The sequence below is a fragment of the Podarcis vaucheri genome, assembly GCF_965113315.1.
Source record: "Podarcis vaucheri genome assembly, chromosome: 3".
In the NCBI taxonomy this organism is placed as follows: domain Eukaryota; kingdom Metazoa; phylum Chordata; class Lepidosauria; order Squamata; family Lacertidae; genus Podarcis; species Podarcis vaucheri.
The window spans coordinates 96,834,460-96,851,679 of record NC_138761.1 but is presented as its reverse complement, the minus strand read 5'-3'; the positions used below and the strand labels follow the sequence as shown (position 1 = coordinate 96,851,679).

General features: G+C 45.9%; 1 protein-coding gene across 2 annotated transcripts in view; it reads right to left on the bottom strand.

Annotated features, from left to right (window-relative positions):
• MBOAT2 (membrane bound glycerophospholipid O-acyltransferase 2) overlaps positions 1–17,220 on the bottom strand; it is a 74,104-nt gene that overhangs the window by 42,360 nt on the left and 14,524 nt on the right. For both annotated transcript variants that reach the window (XM_082215567.1, XM_082215568.1), the window contains exons 2-3: positions 5,635–5,780; positions 4,929–5,006 (exon numbers count right to left, since the gene is read on the bottom strand). In XM_082215567.1, coding sequence (XP_082071693.1) covers positions 4,929–5,006; positions 5,635–5,780 — 224 coding nt within the window. The remainder of the gene's footprint in view (positions 1–4,928; positions 5,007–5,634; positions 5,781–17,220) is intronic.

Genomic DNA, 17,220 nt, shown 5'->3' with positions numbered 1-17,220 from the left:
ATTTGTGAACTACATGTAGAAAAGGGATGCGGGTGGTGCTGTGGGTTAAACCACAGAGCCTAGGACTCGCCGTTCAGAAGGTCGGCGGTTCGAATTCCCTCAACGGGGTGAGCTCCCATTGCTCGGTCCCTGCTCCTGCCAACCTAGCAGTTCGAAAGCACGTCAAAGTGCAAGTAGATAAATAGGTACCGCTCCGGGGGGAAGGTAAACGGCATTTCTGTGCGCTGCTCTGGTTCGCCAGAAGCAGCTTAGTCATGCTGGCCACATGACCTGGAAGCTGTACGCCAGCTCCCTCGGCCAGTAAAGCGAGATGAGCGCCGCAACCCCAGAGTCGTCCACAACTGGACCTAATGGTCAGGGGTCCCTTTACTTTTACCTTACATGTAGAAATGTCTGTAACTTAAATTATGAATCTTAGAAGTGGACACACGCAACATGCTCCCATCCTTTTGTCAGATTTTCTTGCTTTCAAAATTCTTCAAAGATACGCACTTCTCCTTTCCAGTGCTGAAACATAAATCTCCCATTCCAAAAGAACCCCACTGCCAACCACAAGCATCTATGAACCCCTTCAGTGACACCGTCTCTTCATGGATAGGTGTGGGCATTATTGAACTTCCAGTGCTAGCTGCAGAAAGCGTAAGGAAATCCAACCACCTTATTTTTTAGTTTCTTCAGTTATTACTGGTTCTGGGTTTTTTGTTTTCTAAACATATTGCAGGGAGAGGGCCCCGAAGTACTGTCAGCTTCGCTTGGAGGCACAGAAAATTCACATCCTGCTTTGAGCTTTTTGAAACAATACAATAATGAGCTTTTTAAGGGCTGTTACTTCAAGGTCATCTCTTGGCATATGCGGTACAGAAAGCCTGGCCATGCCTAATCCAACCCCAACATATTTACTTTTGCAACCAAATGCTATTTTTCCCTCGAGTGCTAAAAATATGTAAAATTGTCAGAAAACAGACAAAGGCAAGTATCTTTACAAAAGAAAAAGAAGAATACACTGTTCTAAGCGTCAAATCTGGGGCTTATAAGTCAGTTTCCGAGTAATCATTATCAAATCTAAAATACTGTTGTCTGCAGAATGGAAGACTTCCACCTAAGACACAACCATTTTGCATTCAGTAGCCAATATACAACTAAAAATATTCTCCATTCATGCAAGTGATAATTCAGCGCAATCCCAGACATGCCCATTCAGAAGAAAACACTGTTAATATCAATGGGGCTTACACTTACACAAGTTCCATAATGGTTTCTTATATGAGGCAAGTTTCTGTTGAAAAAGGAATATGCTGTTTGTCTATCTTAGCAGATCTAGAAAGACTACCTGTATCCTAAACCATCTAGCAGGTCCAAGCTGGAAAGTGGAAATATCCTGCTCAGCATGAAACACACATTTCATATATCATTACTTCTGAAATGCAACACAAATTTCTTTCTGCAAGTAAACCAGCAACAACCATGCAAATGGACTTACATGTGGGAGGGTAGTTTCACACCTCAAAATCTCCAGCAGATTTGCCATGGATATGCCAATTTTACACTCTGAGGTCCATGGCATATGTATGTGGCTATTTTAAGTGCACCTGTTGCCTATTTACACTTTGCGTGTTTGTTTGCTGTGCAGCAAACAAAATTGCAATAAAGCATAAAAGGTAAAGGCAAAGGGACCCCTGATCATTAGGTCCAGTCGTGGCCGACTCTGGGGTTGCGGCGCTCATCTCGCTTTATTGGCCGAGGGAGCCGGTGTACAGCTTCTGGGTCATGTGGCCAGCATGACGAAGCTGCTTCTGGCAAACCAGAGCAGCATTACACGGAAACGCCGTTTACCTTCCCGCCGGAGCGGTGCCTATTTATCTACTTGCACTTTGATGTGCTTTCGAACTGCTAGGTTGGCAGGAGCAGGGACCGAGCAACAGGAGCTCACCCGGTTGCGGGGATTTGAACTGCCAACCTTCTGATCGGCAAGTCCTAGGCTCTGTGGTTTAACCCACAGCGCCACTCGCGTCCACATAGTCACTGTCAAAGCCAGTATTATCTAGAGAGTGACACTACACTGTCTGAAGACGTCTAGAAAAGTGGCCTTGAATCTGATAGGGACCACAAAACCTTCTAAATTTAATTTTTGGGGAATTTAAAAAATGAGCAGGTGTCTATTGATTATAGTGAAAATGAAAAGCCTGAAAGCATGGCAAATGCAGGCAGCTGCTAAAATTACTATAAGCATCCTGTTAGACTTCCTGTAATCAGCAAATGAATGGTATTTCATTCAATGCCGAGTCCAATTCCTCTCCAGCCCATTCCCAAGAATATGGGAGGAGTAAACAAATTACACACAAATGTACAGTATAGTGAAACCAACAGGTTGGTTTTTCTTAAGCAAGTTAAAAGCAGCCTATGAAGGCTGCAGTTTTGAGATAGGGCTTGTATGTAAACACCTATCTGAAGTTCCCCACAAAGAAAAGAAGGGCAGGGCAGGGGAGTCAGGAGGAAAACTACCAGCAGGTCAAGGGCAAACATACTCCTCCATCACTCAGAATCACAGCATCCCATTAAAACGTTGCTGGAGTTTCAGGTTATCCAAATCTTCTCCACCAGGTTTTCAGCAAGTTTACATGATATTAAATGTTTTAGCTGCATCTGAATTAACATCTAGTTAACTACACCTGTGCTATAAAATGGCTTTAATAGTTCTTGGTGCATTAAAATGGAAAAGGTTCAATTTTGTTTGCACTCTTCCATAAGTATGTTGGGAGGCTACTATGCACACCAGCTTGCATTCCCTGTTCTATACTATCATTTCAAAGACTAACACTTTTAAGTAGACTTTCATAGCCATCCAAATTACATTTTGCCATACTGATGATTTGAACTATTGAACTCATAGTGTAATTAGCCAGTCAAATGTTCAAAGCACTTAAATTGTATTATCTATACGATAGCTTTCCATGTATCTACCTACCTACCTCTCTATTGTAACTCTGCTTCCTGAAATGGATGAGTAAGGCATTTATTTGTTCCGAATGTGGATTCCTGGCCATGATAATATACAACAACGACATTTCAGTATAGGCTATATATTTCAGTATATAACTCACTTTGGGAGCTCGCAAAGTATACTTCGGCTCATTTTAACACAAGCTGTCAAGATTCACATTAATGCCAAACCAGGTAGAAGCAAATCTGTGCCCACAATTCCACAGCCCATTTCCAATTTGAAAGCCACAGTTAAATCGTATGTACCTAAAAAATGCAAAGTATGAAGCAACCGTACCAAATTCCTTGCCATAGCAGGAGTGAGCCTTTGGACCCACACTGCTACAGATAAGTAAGAGCATCCTCTTGCACTGAGGATATGAAACCAGTTCTATCACATGAGGCCCGTAAGCATTTGCTGTCTATTACACTATGACACAATAAGAGAGAAACCAGCGCACAGCATACATTTCCTAGATGACAGCAAAGATACTGAATAAAATGAACCCAGCTCAATAAAAAATATTAACAAAATACCCAAGCTATGTTTACCCAAGGATAAAATTGTGCCATGTATTTTTTATTCCTCAGAAACGAAGTGGGAAAATGGAATGCTATTGAGTGGGGGTTTTTTACATGCTCACCTGGCAGGGGAGTATTACAAGTGTGCAAGTCAGATAATTTATGAAGCAGCAATGGAAACATGTTAACTGCCATGTACTTAAAATTACAGCAACCCGACCCTCGGGCTTGATTCCGTAAACAGTTGGTATGACAAAGCTTTCGGCACTTTGAATAGCAAACAAGAAGAGCAAGACATTGCTACACAATGTCTCTCCAGGGAAATACACATTGGAAACGGTAGTGTTTCAGGGTAGGAGTGCTTGCACTGATATCACGGACAATTTGTTCCTTTAAAGCAGGAGTGGCTAACCTTTGTCGGCTGAAGGGCCACTCTAACGTTCACTAACCCCTACAAAGGCCTCATGCCAGCAGTGCTTGTGGCCACCCCACACTCTTGGCATGTATGTACACACAAAAACAAAACAAAACTCCAGCTGAGAGGTTATCACAGAATCACAGAATTGGAAAGGACCACAACGGTCATCTTTTTGCCCAATGTGGCAGTGGTATAGCGGCACAGCGACAGTTGCCTCATGCGCAAAATAGTTAGGAGAGCAAAATTTCAACACCCATTGCTGCCTCGATACCGCTGCATGCTCCCGTCGCCAGGCTCCATTGAAAAAGGCTTCTCCAGGTGAACCAGGAAGTGGCCTCTCCAGACAACTGAATAACTCTTCTTTTCTGATCTATGCAGCTGTGATCTTGGGTGACTTGCATGCCTTAGGCCGGTGGTGGCCAAACTTGGCCCTCCAGCTGTTTTGGGACTACAATTCCCATCATCCCTGACCACTGGTCCTGTTAGCTAGGGATGATGGGAGTTGTAGTCCCAAAAACAGTTGGAGGGCCAAGTTTGGCCACCATTGCCTTAGGCAGTTGAATGCACATAAGTACTATGTCCATTTCCCTCCCTCTAACCCACCCACTCTGCATAGCCCCGGGCGCTTGCAACCCATGCTACGAAAGGTGGGGTTCAAACCTCCAACCCATCGATTAACAGTCTCAAGCTCTACCAGCTGAGCTATCGCAGACATCCTCTCTGCTCATTAAATCATCAATCTGATTAGTGGAGAGGGAGTAATTAGCATTTTCCATCAACATGTTGGGCCAGGTCCCCCAGGTCTATATCTTCTTTTTTTTTAAAAAAAGAAAGCCTACACTTTGACAGCAAAATTCAGTGTAGTACTGAATGGAGCCCCAGGAAAATCAGCTTAGAGGGCTATGTCAGAGCTCAGGGAGGGCGGGGTAGCCATCCCTGCTTTAAAGCTCCACCCACCTGCAAATTATGTTCTTTCACTTTGAAAACATAAAAGTGTGTCAATACTCACTTGTGCATATTTTCCACTCCTATAATGATCATGATATAGTAGGAAATTCCACTTTGTATAACAAAATGTAAGGCATACCTAAGAATGAGGAAATGGTTACAAAGTTGGGTTAGCCAAAGTAGCTTGCGTATTTTGTCAATGTTAATTTCAATTCTAAGCAGCAGCAGAAAAGAAAATACGTTTTGCCCAGATTAACTCATCCAAAATGGTTATATTTACCCGTTAATTTTGACAAAGGCTGTGTACAGGCAATAACTTTTAAAAGATGAGAACACCCTCCCATCAGATGTCAAGAATATACAACTTTTTAGAAGACATCTGAAGGCAGCTCTGCATATTAATGTTTGATTATTTATATTAGTTGGAAGCAGCCCAGAATGGCAGGGGCAACCCCGCCAGATGGGCAGGGTACAAATAATAACATTATTATTGCTGTGAAACTATCACTGCCCATAGTAACTATGTTCACTGTGCATGTCCCAACGCGGTCCATGGTCATATTTGTTTTGTAAGGCTTGTAGTACTTCAAACAAAAAAGCAGACAAGCCTTGAAATCAAGCAGCACTGATACAACAGCTAGCAGGACCAGTGGTCAGGGATGATAGGAACTGTAGTCCAAAAACAGCTGGAGAGCCAAATTTGGGAAACCCTGGACTAGAGAAACCAGTGCCTGGATACAGCAAAAGAGAAAAATCAAGTTACTTACCATCCAAAACAAAAAAGTGCAAGATAAAGGCCCAAAAGGGTGGCAACAACATGCCTTATAAATGGACTAGTTTTGCTTGAATGAAGGTAAGTTCGAAACCAGATAGCAGCAAGCAAAGCAAAGAGCTGGCACACTACAAAGTTGACCTGTGGAGAAAAGAAAACTCTCATCATTTTTTTGCGGTTAAGTGCTTATGCTCACTGTTGCAAAGCAATAAGGAGACCAAGTCTTTCGCATTTTAAAAGCCAATCTTCTTGAGAATCATATGAATCGTTTGTGAAGCTGGTACAAATCTCTAAACATCACATCTGTCATAAACCCTTTGATGCTCCAGAAACATTTCCCACAGCTGTTACCAGATGTGGATCCAACATGTCAAATTAAATCAGTTTCAAAGACACTAACAATTGGTCCAAATCATATGCCGGAAACACAGGAAGATTGTTTTAATGTCATTCACTCCAATAAGAAAGTTGCATTCCCCATATGCAGGATTAGTAAGTAAAAACACATATCTGTAGGAACGGAAACAGTTACTTCCCTTTAAAAAAAATGTTATTGTCAGGGAACTGACATCGGAGCTAGAGGCGGAGGGAAGGCTCTCAAATGATGCTGGAGAAGGGCCCAGCAGGGAGAGAGGCAGCTCCGCAGATGGGGAAGGAAACCAGCGCAACACCAGGGATAAAGGGGGGCAGATGGGGGAATCAGCGAGAGGGCTCCAGGACTCTTCACCGGACACCAGCGGGGAGAGCACGGGTCCTCCGCTACCCACACCCTCCCTGCACAGAAGACTTCCGCGCAGGGAGAGTAGGAGGAGACTTGGCGTCAAACAACTTTTATGTTGGAAAAGGTTTAAGAAACGCCCACTGACGGATTCTGCTAGCGACTGAGGCAGCCACGAAGTAAAGGGCTGTCCAGACAGAAAGGTTTAACCAGGCAACATAGCCAGGAGAGGTGGCAACTTACGCACGAGCAACCCATACTCATTACAGTTATAAAGGCAACACATGACAGAATATTAACCAAAGTTCTTACCATATGAAAAAATGAAAGCTATTTATAAACTGAGATAAAAATTGATGACTGTAAGATATTGGATACCCTTAAAACTCAAAGTACATGTATTATTTTCATAACCAGATAATGTGTAAGATGCACTGTCTAGGTCACAGGTATACAGAACCACAGGTCTGCTCCAGTAAGACCTTTTAAGTGCCATTGAATATGCAATGCCAGTTTCTTCAAGCTATTTCCGCTGCAAAAACATGCATCTATATACCTACAAAAATACTGCAGCTGTTTTACCAAATGTAAAGCATATACAAATCAGACAAACATGCTCCCTGTTATTAGACCTCATGAGAAAACTGAACCAAGACTCTCTGCAGGCCACTTCTGACAGGTGAACAGGGCCACCCACCTGTTATCACATGCCATCAGGTGATTCAACTGACAAGCGTACTCTAAATGTGCTCCAGTTTATTCTTTTACAGCCCTGGCTTGAAGTTAAGCCACAGCTGCAAAGATTCCTGCTAAATGCAGGGCTTGCATTCAGCACCAAATGCAAGCCCTGCTTTTGGCAAGGATCAGCTTCTAGTGGTCCCTGAAGGCTTGTATTTCATGCCCAATTTAAAATGCATCAAGTCAACCCCTGCATGCATATAACTTTAAAAACTTGAGGGGGCAGGTAGTTTCTAACAATAACCTTCATTATCCTGAGTAAGATATAAGTACTGTCCACTGCAAACTCTAAAACAGACAATTTAGAGCTCTGGAAATGTCCTTTTGCAGATTTGAGATACCTCACCATTCTGTAGAATGTTATTTTGGAATTCAGAGGAGGCAGCCATATGCCACAAAATTAATTTAACACCATTTAATATTGTGGTTTTTTAAAAAAATTGATTTTGTGTCCGCATAGCAATTTGTCAAACCTCTTTGAGACTTATTTTTTATTCAAGGAAGGCTTTTTAAGCAAACCGCAAAGACAAGTGTTCATGTTTGACCTACAGCTTTCATGAGTCCCAATGTTTCACAGAAGAACTGAAGTTTAAATGTTATCAAACATACAAATTGTGTTTGACAGCATAGAGATGCAGCAAGGATGTGCTGAGACAGGCCACCACAGGTATGAGACTGAGGAACTCCATATTCAGAAACCGGCAAACCGGTGCATTAAGTTATGTTTCAGGGCAGAAACTATATGTTCCCAAATTTATCTTCACCTCAGACTGCTAGGGCGGGCATAGGGGAAGGGCATTCACTGGGCACGAAGGGAGTACTTAATCAGCTCCTTGTTCAACGATTTCTCCCACAAAGTTTCTCTCTGGCAGGCTCGAAAACTAGAAGTCTGGCCAAGAATAAAAGCAGCCTGAGGGAAAAGACGATCCCAAGAAGAAATTGGCATGCAAGTGGGAGGACTAACTTCTCTGCTACCAATATCCTTACCGCACACATGAATTAACAGAGAAGTTATACACTGTGCAAATTTGTATGCATCCAACTTCAGTTCCAAATACTAGAGGAAAGGAAGAGGAAAAACCAATCCATCAGGAGTACAGAAAGAGGGAAGCAAGGAAGGAGCTAATACTTGCTGAAGTGAAAGCATTCCACCGTGGATGTCAAAGCATTTCAACAATTGCCATTAACACATATAATGGTCAAAGGGAGAGGGAGAGAAAAGAAGAACCCCCTAGTATGAATAGGCCAAGACTGGTACCATTCAAACCTACACGGGGTGTCATTAATGCCATGCTTTGATGGACGGGCCAGTCAAAAGCCCATCTCTTAAGAGTGTACAAAGTTAGCTGAAGTTTCCTTCTCCTTCTAGCTACTTGGTTAAAGTGTAAGTGGACCAATCCAGGCTGGAATTCTCAGGAGAGTCAAGGTTGACTGCAAGGTTCTACTTTGGCATAATGATGTGGTAGCTGGATTTGCTAAGCCCTCTCCAGGTGCAATAGCTTACCAATCAAACAATATTTCTGGATTCTGCTACTCCAAACTGCTTAAAAGCAGGAACAATTGTGCCTATTCTCCAGAGTTATCAGAGGCAGAGAGTCAAATTCCTGATTTTTCAAGCCCAGGAAGCCATATTAAAACCTTACCGGCAAAGGCTAAAAAGCTGTTTGATGCTGGCACTGTTTCAGCCCAAGTAACCTCCTATTCAACAAGCCTAGCAAATCCTTAAAGTAAACACCATTATTAAAATTAAAAATCCAAAATCCTATGTTGCGAAATTCATTAATCTTTGGGTGCTGTACTGGACTACACTGCAATTAGCAATACAACCCCACCTATCATTTCACTGAGAAAATTTCTAAAGGAATGTGAAGAACTACTATTCATAAAAAACTGTATTAAACTTGCATTCACAGTTTAAAATTTAAACAATGGCTGCTTTTAAGTATTATTGCAGTGCCAGACAAAAGGAATTATTCGTTCTCAACACATTACTATAGAGAAAGAGACCAATTGTCCTCAGGCTCTGAAGTTCATCTGCAAGTGCCCTATAACTATGAATCTCTTTTACAACTATGGCTCTCCTCCTCCCACCCCTGAGATTCTATAGAGCCTAGACATTTCCAGAAAACAGTGGGTCGGGAAAAGATTTTTCTTAATTCATATCACCAATGAAGAATTAATATTAAACAAACAGAGGAAGAAGGAAAAAAAGAAATTGGGGGAGCTGCAAAAATGCACAACTGCATTAAAAATGTGATAAATTGCAGCTGGAAGCAACATGGTTTATATTTTCCCCATTTCTCTTACTGAACTCTCAATGCCTCTCTCTCACCAGCTCTGTAAGTTACAGATGCCACAAGTGTCAGCAATACCCGTCCCCCCTCAGGCCCACTGTGGCATACATTTCCCTATCAAAGAATATTTGGATCATGGATGGGTTAGTCATAACATGATGGTCCCACCTACACAGTGGGTACATTCACACATCACAGTAAACCATGGATAATGACTCACTGTATACGCAAAGGTCTCGCTTTACTCCTTCCTGCTAGCAAACAGGACAGCAAACCATGATCTGTAGCTTAGCATCACATCCTCCCTAGAGACTGTGGTTCATTTCAGTCCAGACCAGAATTTTTTTCCCAGGGGGTACTCAAGGTTACACAGTACCGACACCTCTCTTTTGTTGTTAAAAAGTCTGGCACTTACTGCAACAACTTCATTATGAGTAAAAGGTAAAGATAAAGGGACCCCTGACAGTTAAGTCCAGTCGCGAACGACTCTGGGGTTGCGGCACTCATCTTGCTTCACAGGCTGAGGGAGCCGGCGTTTGTCCGCTTCTGCAGACACTTTTTCCAGGTTATGTGGCCAGCATGACTAAGCCGCAGCATGACCAAGCATGGCAAAGCCAGAGCAGCGCACGGAAACGCCGTTTACCTTTCCGCCGGAGAGGTACCTATTTATCTGCTTGCACTGTGTGCTTTCGAACTGCTAGGTTGGCAGGAACTGGGACCGAACAATGGGAGCTCACCCAGGATTCGAACTGCCAACCTTTCGATCAGCAAGCCCAAGCGGCACAGTGGTTTAAACCACAGTGCCACCCGCGTTCATTATGAGTACCAGCACCTATTTTTCTTGGGGGGGGGGGGAGTACCGCTCCAGACTATGATCTGAAGCCACGATTCATTCTTGGTTTATCAATTATCATTTAATTGAGTAAAACTATTCCCAGTTTGGATGTGATGCTAAGCCAAGGATCATGGTTTGTTGCTCTGACTCACTAGTAGGGAGGAGCAAAGCAGGAACAATCTTATCATCCAAGGTAAGCCGGTAACCGCGTGTGAATGTTGCTAGTGAGCTATTAATGATGTGGTCTGGGTGAAAGACGCTTTTAGAGGATGCCATATTCTCAACAACTACACCACCTTAAAAAAAACAACCTCAAAAAGAAAAACTGATTATCACAAATCCAGTATCTCTGTTTCTTCTTGCCGCATTATTCAGCCCAGACTCAGAGTATCTTTAAACAATGTGAAACCAGAGTCAATACTAAAGTCTAACAAAAATATTAAAGGCTGCATGCATCAAAATAATATCACAGTAAGAATAGGTCTGGGCACGAAGAAGGCTTCCCTGGGAAGAGCATTCAATAACTGGAGCACCAGACATGGAAAATACCGTAATCGAGTGCTCGAGAGAGGGGAATATAATGTGAAAAATTTGAGTGTGTGTGTATATATATATATGAGAGAGAGAAAATACCCTAATCCCAGCCATCAGATGCCTCACCTTTTACAGCAGAGAGGCCTGAAAAAGGGAACAGGTTCATCACGAGATGAGACAACCATTCAGGTACCCAAGTCTCAAAACTGTTTACACTACACACCCAACAGATGCAATCCAGGCAAAAGGTAAGTACTGGTTTCAGCAGAGCAAAGTTAACTGCATTCTCTCGTTGAAATCAACAGGACATAAAGATATTTGGACAGAGGTAACCATTTGTAGTTGGATTTATTACTAGAGACTTTCAGTTTCTGTGGAGTTTCGCTTCCCTTTAAAATGTATGGTAACAAGATAGGACAGTAACTGGTTTCACAAGAAGGAGGGTTAGTCAGACCATAATTTCACAAACTTTGTCCTAACGAAACTCTCATCGAGTTAAGGTGGAGGGAGTTTAAAGAAAAAGCAGAGACTTGTCCATCTACACATGGACTGATGAAAGGTTTTCCAACTCTGTTTTAAAGCACAGGCATTAACTTGTGCTATATGAGCAAAACTCCTTCTGCCTCTTGACTCACCAATACGCCCATGAAGGCTCAGTTTAAGGTTTCAGCAGAGAAACTGCCAGGGACACATAGGCTAGGCTGCCCCTCATGCTTCCTGCAATTTTTGCAGCCCACCCTGGAAAGACTACACAGTTGTGGCCAAGTATGAAAAAGGTAAACAACTTGGTTCCTTGCACCATATCTTTGCCCAGGGCCACAAGCCCACCTAATAATAATAATAATAAATTTTATTTATATCCCGCCCTCCCCAGCCGAAGCCGGGCTCAGGGCGGCTAACAACAATAAAACAGTACAAAGGTACAACATAAACAACATTCTAAAATCATTCATTATAAAAATTAATTAATTCAAGCCACTAGCAACCATTGGGCCAGAGCTCTGCGAAGATTGCCGAGGGAGGGAGTCAGGCTGTGCCCTGGCCAAAGGCCTGGTGGAACAGCTCTGTCTTGCAGGCCCTGCGGAAGGATGTCAAGTCCCGCAGGGCCCTGGTCTCTTGTGACAGAGTGTTCCACCAGATCGGAGCCACAGCCGAAAAAGCCCTGGCTCTAGTTGAGGCCAGCCTAACTTCTCTGTGGCCTTGGACCTTCAAGATGTTTTTATTTGAAGACCGTAGGTTTCTCTGTGGGGCATACCAGGAGAGGCGGTCCCGTAGGTACGAGGGTCCTAGGCCATATAGGGCTTTAAAGGTTAAAACCAGCACCTTAAACCTGATCCTGTACTCCACCGGGAGCCAGTGCAGCTGGTATAGCACCGGGTGAATGTGATCTCGCAGCGAAGACCTCGTAAGGAGTCTCGCTGCAGCATTCTGCACCCGCTGGAGTTTCTGGGTCAGTCTCAAGGGCAGCCCCACGTAGAGCGAGTTACAATAATCCAGTCTGGAGGTGACCGTCGCGTGGATCACAGTGGCTAGGTCAGGGCGAGAGAGGTAAGGAGCCAACTGCTTAGCTTGGCGGAGATGGAAAAATGCCGCCTTTGTTATAGCTGCAATCTGCGCCTCCATGGAAAGGGAGGTATCGAAGATTACACCCAAACTCTTAACGGACGGTGCTGGCACTAATTGCGCCCCCGCAAGAGATGGGAGTTGCCCCCCCAATCCCATATCGCCCCGTCCCAGCCACAGGACCTCTGTCTTCGAAGGATTTAGCTTCAACCGGCTCCCACGTAACCATCCAGCCACAGCTTCCAAACATCTGGTCAGTGTGTCTGGGGCCGAGTCAGGATGGCCATCCATCAACAGATAACTGAGGCTTTAAGGTTTTACTAACATTTTGCTTTATTTCATTATACCTTGCTTTATTTTATTTTCACAAGGACCTTGTGAAGCAGGTTAGATCGAGAGACAACAGCTGACACAGTAACCCAGTAGGGCTTCATGGCTGACTGGCGATTTGAACTTGGGACTACTCGATCCAGATAAACACTACACGACGACGCTGGCTCCCACTGACAAAATGCCAGTGAAATAAGATGGGAAGGGTCATATCGGCCTCAATACCATCAACCACTATTGCACAGTGGCGTAGGAAATCTCCACTTCCTAGATCTATCAGCACAAAAGTGCAGACTGGAAAAGCAAGCAAGGAACTGCCCCTTAAATGTGTACAAACTTGCTACACATGTGTCAGGGAACTGACATCAGAGGAAAGGGAGTTGGTAGGGCTCCCAGAGACTGGGAGAGAGTCAGCAGCCAAAGCAGGGACCAGCAGGGGGAGCGAGGGGTCTCTGGAGGAGGATCTCAGTAATGCTGAGAGAGACGCAGCAGCCCAGGCAGGAAACAGCAGGGGAGAGAAAGGGGTGAGAGACACGTCCAGCGAAAATAGCGGGGAGGTGTCAGAAGCAACTGTAGGGAGACCCATACTTCGCCGGAAGCTGCCACGTCGTGAGTCCAGGAGACGCGTTTCCGTTAAGGAGCTTCTTTGCTGGAAACGCTTCCGCAGGCAGCCACTGTCAGACTCTACTAGTGACTAGAGCAGACATGTCTGAGGAGCTCTGTCACACACAGAGGTTTGTGGAGCCGCACAAACTCTGAGGGGGCACAATTTTAAGCACAAGCAGCTAATCATCCCCTGACAGCAGTCTGACAGTCTCTGTACGCTGCCTGTGCAGGAGAAAGCATCATGAGCAACCCAGCCGGAACCGGAGAGGCAGGGGTTGGAGCTGGTCCAAGCTTGGAAGAAAGGTATCAAGCTCTGGAGGTCCAACTTGCGCTGCAGACGGCGAGGCTCGAGGAGAGAAGGGCTCAGGATGCAGACAAAAAGGGGAGAACCACTCAGTTCCCCAGAAAGGTACCAGGATTGGTGCAGAAGTTTGGGGGGGACCCCAAGGATTACCATGCCTTTAGGACAGAGATGCAATATGCCCTTAATGTGCAGTTTGATGAGTTCCCTGATGAGGAATCGCGAGTTGCTTTCGTAATTGGGCATCTTGAGAAGGGGGCGCGAGACTGGGTTCGACCCCTGATGGCAACGCACAATGATATCCTAAAGGACACTATGAAGTTCTTTCGTGCAATGGATATCATGTTTTCCAGCGATATTGAGGAAGGGGTGGTGCGCAGACAGCTAATGGCTTGCAAGCAGGGAAGCAGATCTGTCCGTGAGTACTGGACTGAATTTACCATGCTGATTCACAGATTGGGGTGGGATTTATCGGCGGCACCCATTCAGATGCTATTTGAAGAAGGTCTTTCTTCGGCTGTGAAAGACGAGCTGTCCCGGAGCCCCAGGGCGGTGTCTATGGATCAGCTGACCAAATCTGCGCTGACCATTGGAGCGCGCCAGGAGGCAAGAGCCTTGGAGAGGCGGGAAGGGAGAGGGGAACGTTGGAAGGAGTTCCGCATTCCAGACATTCCTGAGCCAGCTTTCCCGCCGGCAGAGCTGATGGAAATCGGAACAGCCCGCGCGCGCGCAGTTTCAAAGCCCAGTGAGGGGGCTAAGAAGGAGGGAAAAGGAGCCCGGAAATGCTATCTCTGCCAACAGCCAGGCCACTTTGCCAGAGTCTGCCCCCAGAGGAAGGAATGGCAAGGGATGGTGGGAGCTGTTGAGGGGGGAGAGCAGGGAGAAACGGAGCAGGTAAAAGCCAACGCCTGGTTGCCACCGTCAGGGCACTGCAGCCAGGCCAAAGAGCAGTGAAAGTGCCCGTGCCAGAAGCTCCTCGACCTGCTCTAGTGATTGAAGTGTCGCTAGAGCTGCAAAATGGACACCCCCTAAAAATAAAGGCGCTGTTGGACTCAGGCAGCTCCTGCAATTTTATGAGCAAGGAGTTTGCTGCTGAACACCAGATACAGACGATCCCTTTAAGCAACCCCCTGCAGGTGACCACGATCGATGGCAGGGAACTGTTGGGAGGAGGAGTCAGCTTGCAGACCGTCCCAATGATAATGAGGGTGGCAAGGCACACAGAACTGATAGCGTTTAATGTGGCCACCTTGGGAGGCGCTCCCATTATTTTGGGAATGAGCTGGCTAGCCCTACATGATCCGCTGGTGGGCTGGCATCAAAGAGTGGTTTCCTTCGGTTCAGCACATTGCTTAGAACACTGCAGGGGGGAAAAGGGGTCAGCAGGGGCCCAAGCCACCCTGGCAGGGACTGAAGTAATGGAGAAGGGGAAGGTGCCACCACAGTATGCTGATCTCAGCGACGTGTTCAGCGAGAAGGAAGCTGACCAACTACCCCCGCATAGGCCCTTTGATTGCCAGATCAATTTACTCCCTGGAGCACAGCTTCCTGTAGGCAAGTTGTATGCCATGTCAGACAGGGAAATGCAGGAGTTGCGAGAGTTCATTGACAAGAACCTGAAGAGAGGCTTCATCAGAGAGTCCAAGGCAGCGGGGGGTAGCCCAGTGTTTTTTGTGGATAAAAAGCACACGGACAAGCCGAGACTTGTATGTGATTTCAGGCGGTTAAATGCAGTGACAGAGCCGGCGGCTTTTCCTATGCCCAGGATTGATGATATTTTGACCAGGGTGCGGAAAGGAAAGATTTTTACAAAGCTGGACCTAAGGGGGGCGTACAACCTGATACGTATAAGGAAAGGGGATGAATGGAAAACCACCATGTTCACCCCTTTGGGGGCATTTGAATACCTCGTTATGCCTTTTGGATTACAAACAGGCTCCGCGTGTTTTCAAGCCTTCATGAACCACGTACTGGGGCCTTTGCTCTACAAGAATTGCGTGGCCTTCCTAGATGATGTGTTGGTGTATTCGGAGAATGAGGAGCAACATGTGAGAGACGTCAGAGAAGTGTTGAGCAGGCTGCAAGCCAACAGGCTGTGGGTGAAACTGGAGAAGTGTCAGTTTCATACCAAGGAGGTGGAATTCCTGGGGTACCGCTTGTCAGACAAGGGGTTGGCCATGGACCCCGGCAAGGTTCAAGCAGTGCTGGAATGGAAAACACCCAAAACCAAGAAGGATGTGCAGAGGTTCCTAGGGTTTGGAAACTTTTATCGTAAGTTCATCCGAAACTTCGCCCACCTGACGGCGCCCATCACGGACTGTCTCAGCAGTAAAAAGAAGTTTGTTTGGACGGCGGAGGCGGAGTGAGCGTTTGAGGAACTGAAAAGGGCCTTCGCCTCTGATGAACAACTTCTGCATGTGGATTTACAAAAAAAGCTGAGGGTCGAAACAGACGCTTCTGACAGAGCCATAGGGGCGGTGCTTCTTCTGCAGCCGGGGAAGGAGGAGTCAGAGTGGCGACCGTGTGCCTTCTTTTCGCGAAAGCTGAACAAATCCGAGAGGAACTACACGGTGTACGACCGGGAACTTCTTGCGATTCATGAGGCTTTCCGGAGATGGAGGCACCTGCTAATTGGTGCACAACATAAGGTGCAAGTGTGCACGGACCATAAGAATCTAGAGTATTGGAGAACTGCGCGTGTGCTCAACCAACGGCAGTTGAGATGGGCCCAGGAGTTCTCCAAATTTAACTTTGAGATTTGAGGCCCAGAGAACGTTAGGGCGGACGCTCTCTCACGCAAACCTGAATATTTGGAGGGGGAGGGTGCACCCGAAGAGACCCATGTCATTCCAGAGGACCGCTGGGTGTGTGGGGCGGCATTGGTGGGGCAAAGGGAACTGGTAGAGGGAACGGTGCAGGATGAATACGCCCAGGACAAACTCAGGGGTCTCAGGAGGGAGGGAGACAAACCCGGGGGTTTTGAGGAGAGAAACGGGGCGTTGTACTACAAGGGAGCGTTATATATACCTGAAGGGGAATTGAGGGAAAAGGTACTCAAGCAACTGCACGATAGCCCCACAGCAGGGCATTTTGGGCAACACAAAACCATGTGGCTGGTTACCAGGGAATTCTGGTGGCCCAAGGTCAGGGAAGATGTGCGGGAGTATGTGAGAGGGTGTGACCAATGCCAACGAGCCAAGGGGGAGAGGCGGGCACCGGCAGGTTTATTAGAACCACTACCCACGCCGGAAAGGCCATGGGAGGCAGTGGCAATAGATTTCATGACTGATCTGCCAAGGTCCAGAGGGAAAACAGCCATCATGGTTGTGGTAGACCTGTTAACCAAGATGGCCCACTTTATAGCCTGCTCACATGCGGTCACAGCGGAAGAAACCGCTAAATTGTTTGTGGAAAATGTGTTTAGGCTGCATGGCGCCCCCTTGAGGGTGGTTTCTGACCGAGGGAAACAATTTACTTCCAGGTTCTGGAGGAAGCTCATGAGCTTATTGCATGTAGAGGTGAATTTCTCAACTGCCCGTCATCCAGAAACCAACGGGCAGGCGGAAAGAGCTAATGGTGTCCTCCAGCAATATTTGAGGTGTTATGTGAATGACAGAGAGAATGATTGGGTGGAGAAGCTGGCGTTGGCAGAATTTGCCTAC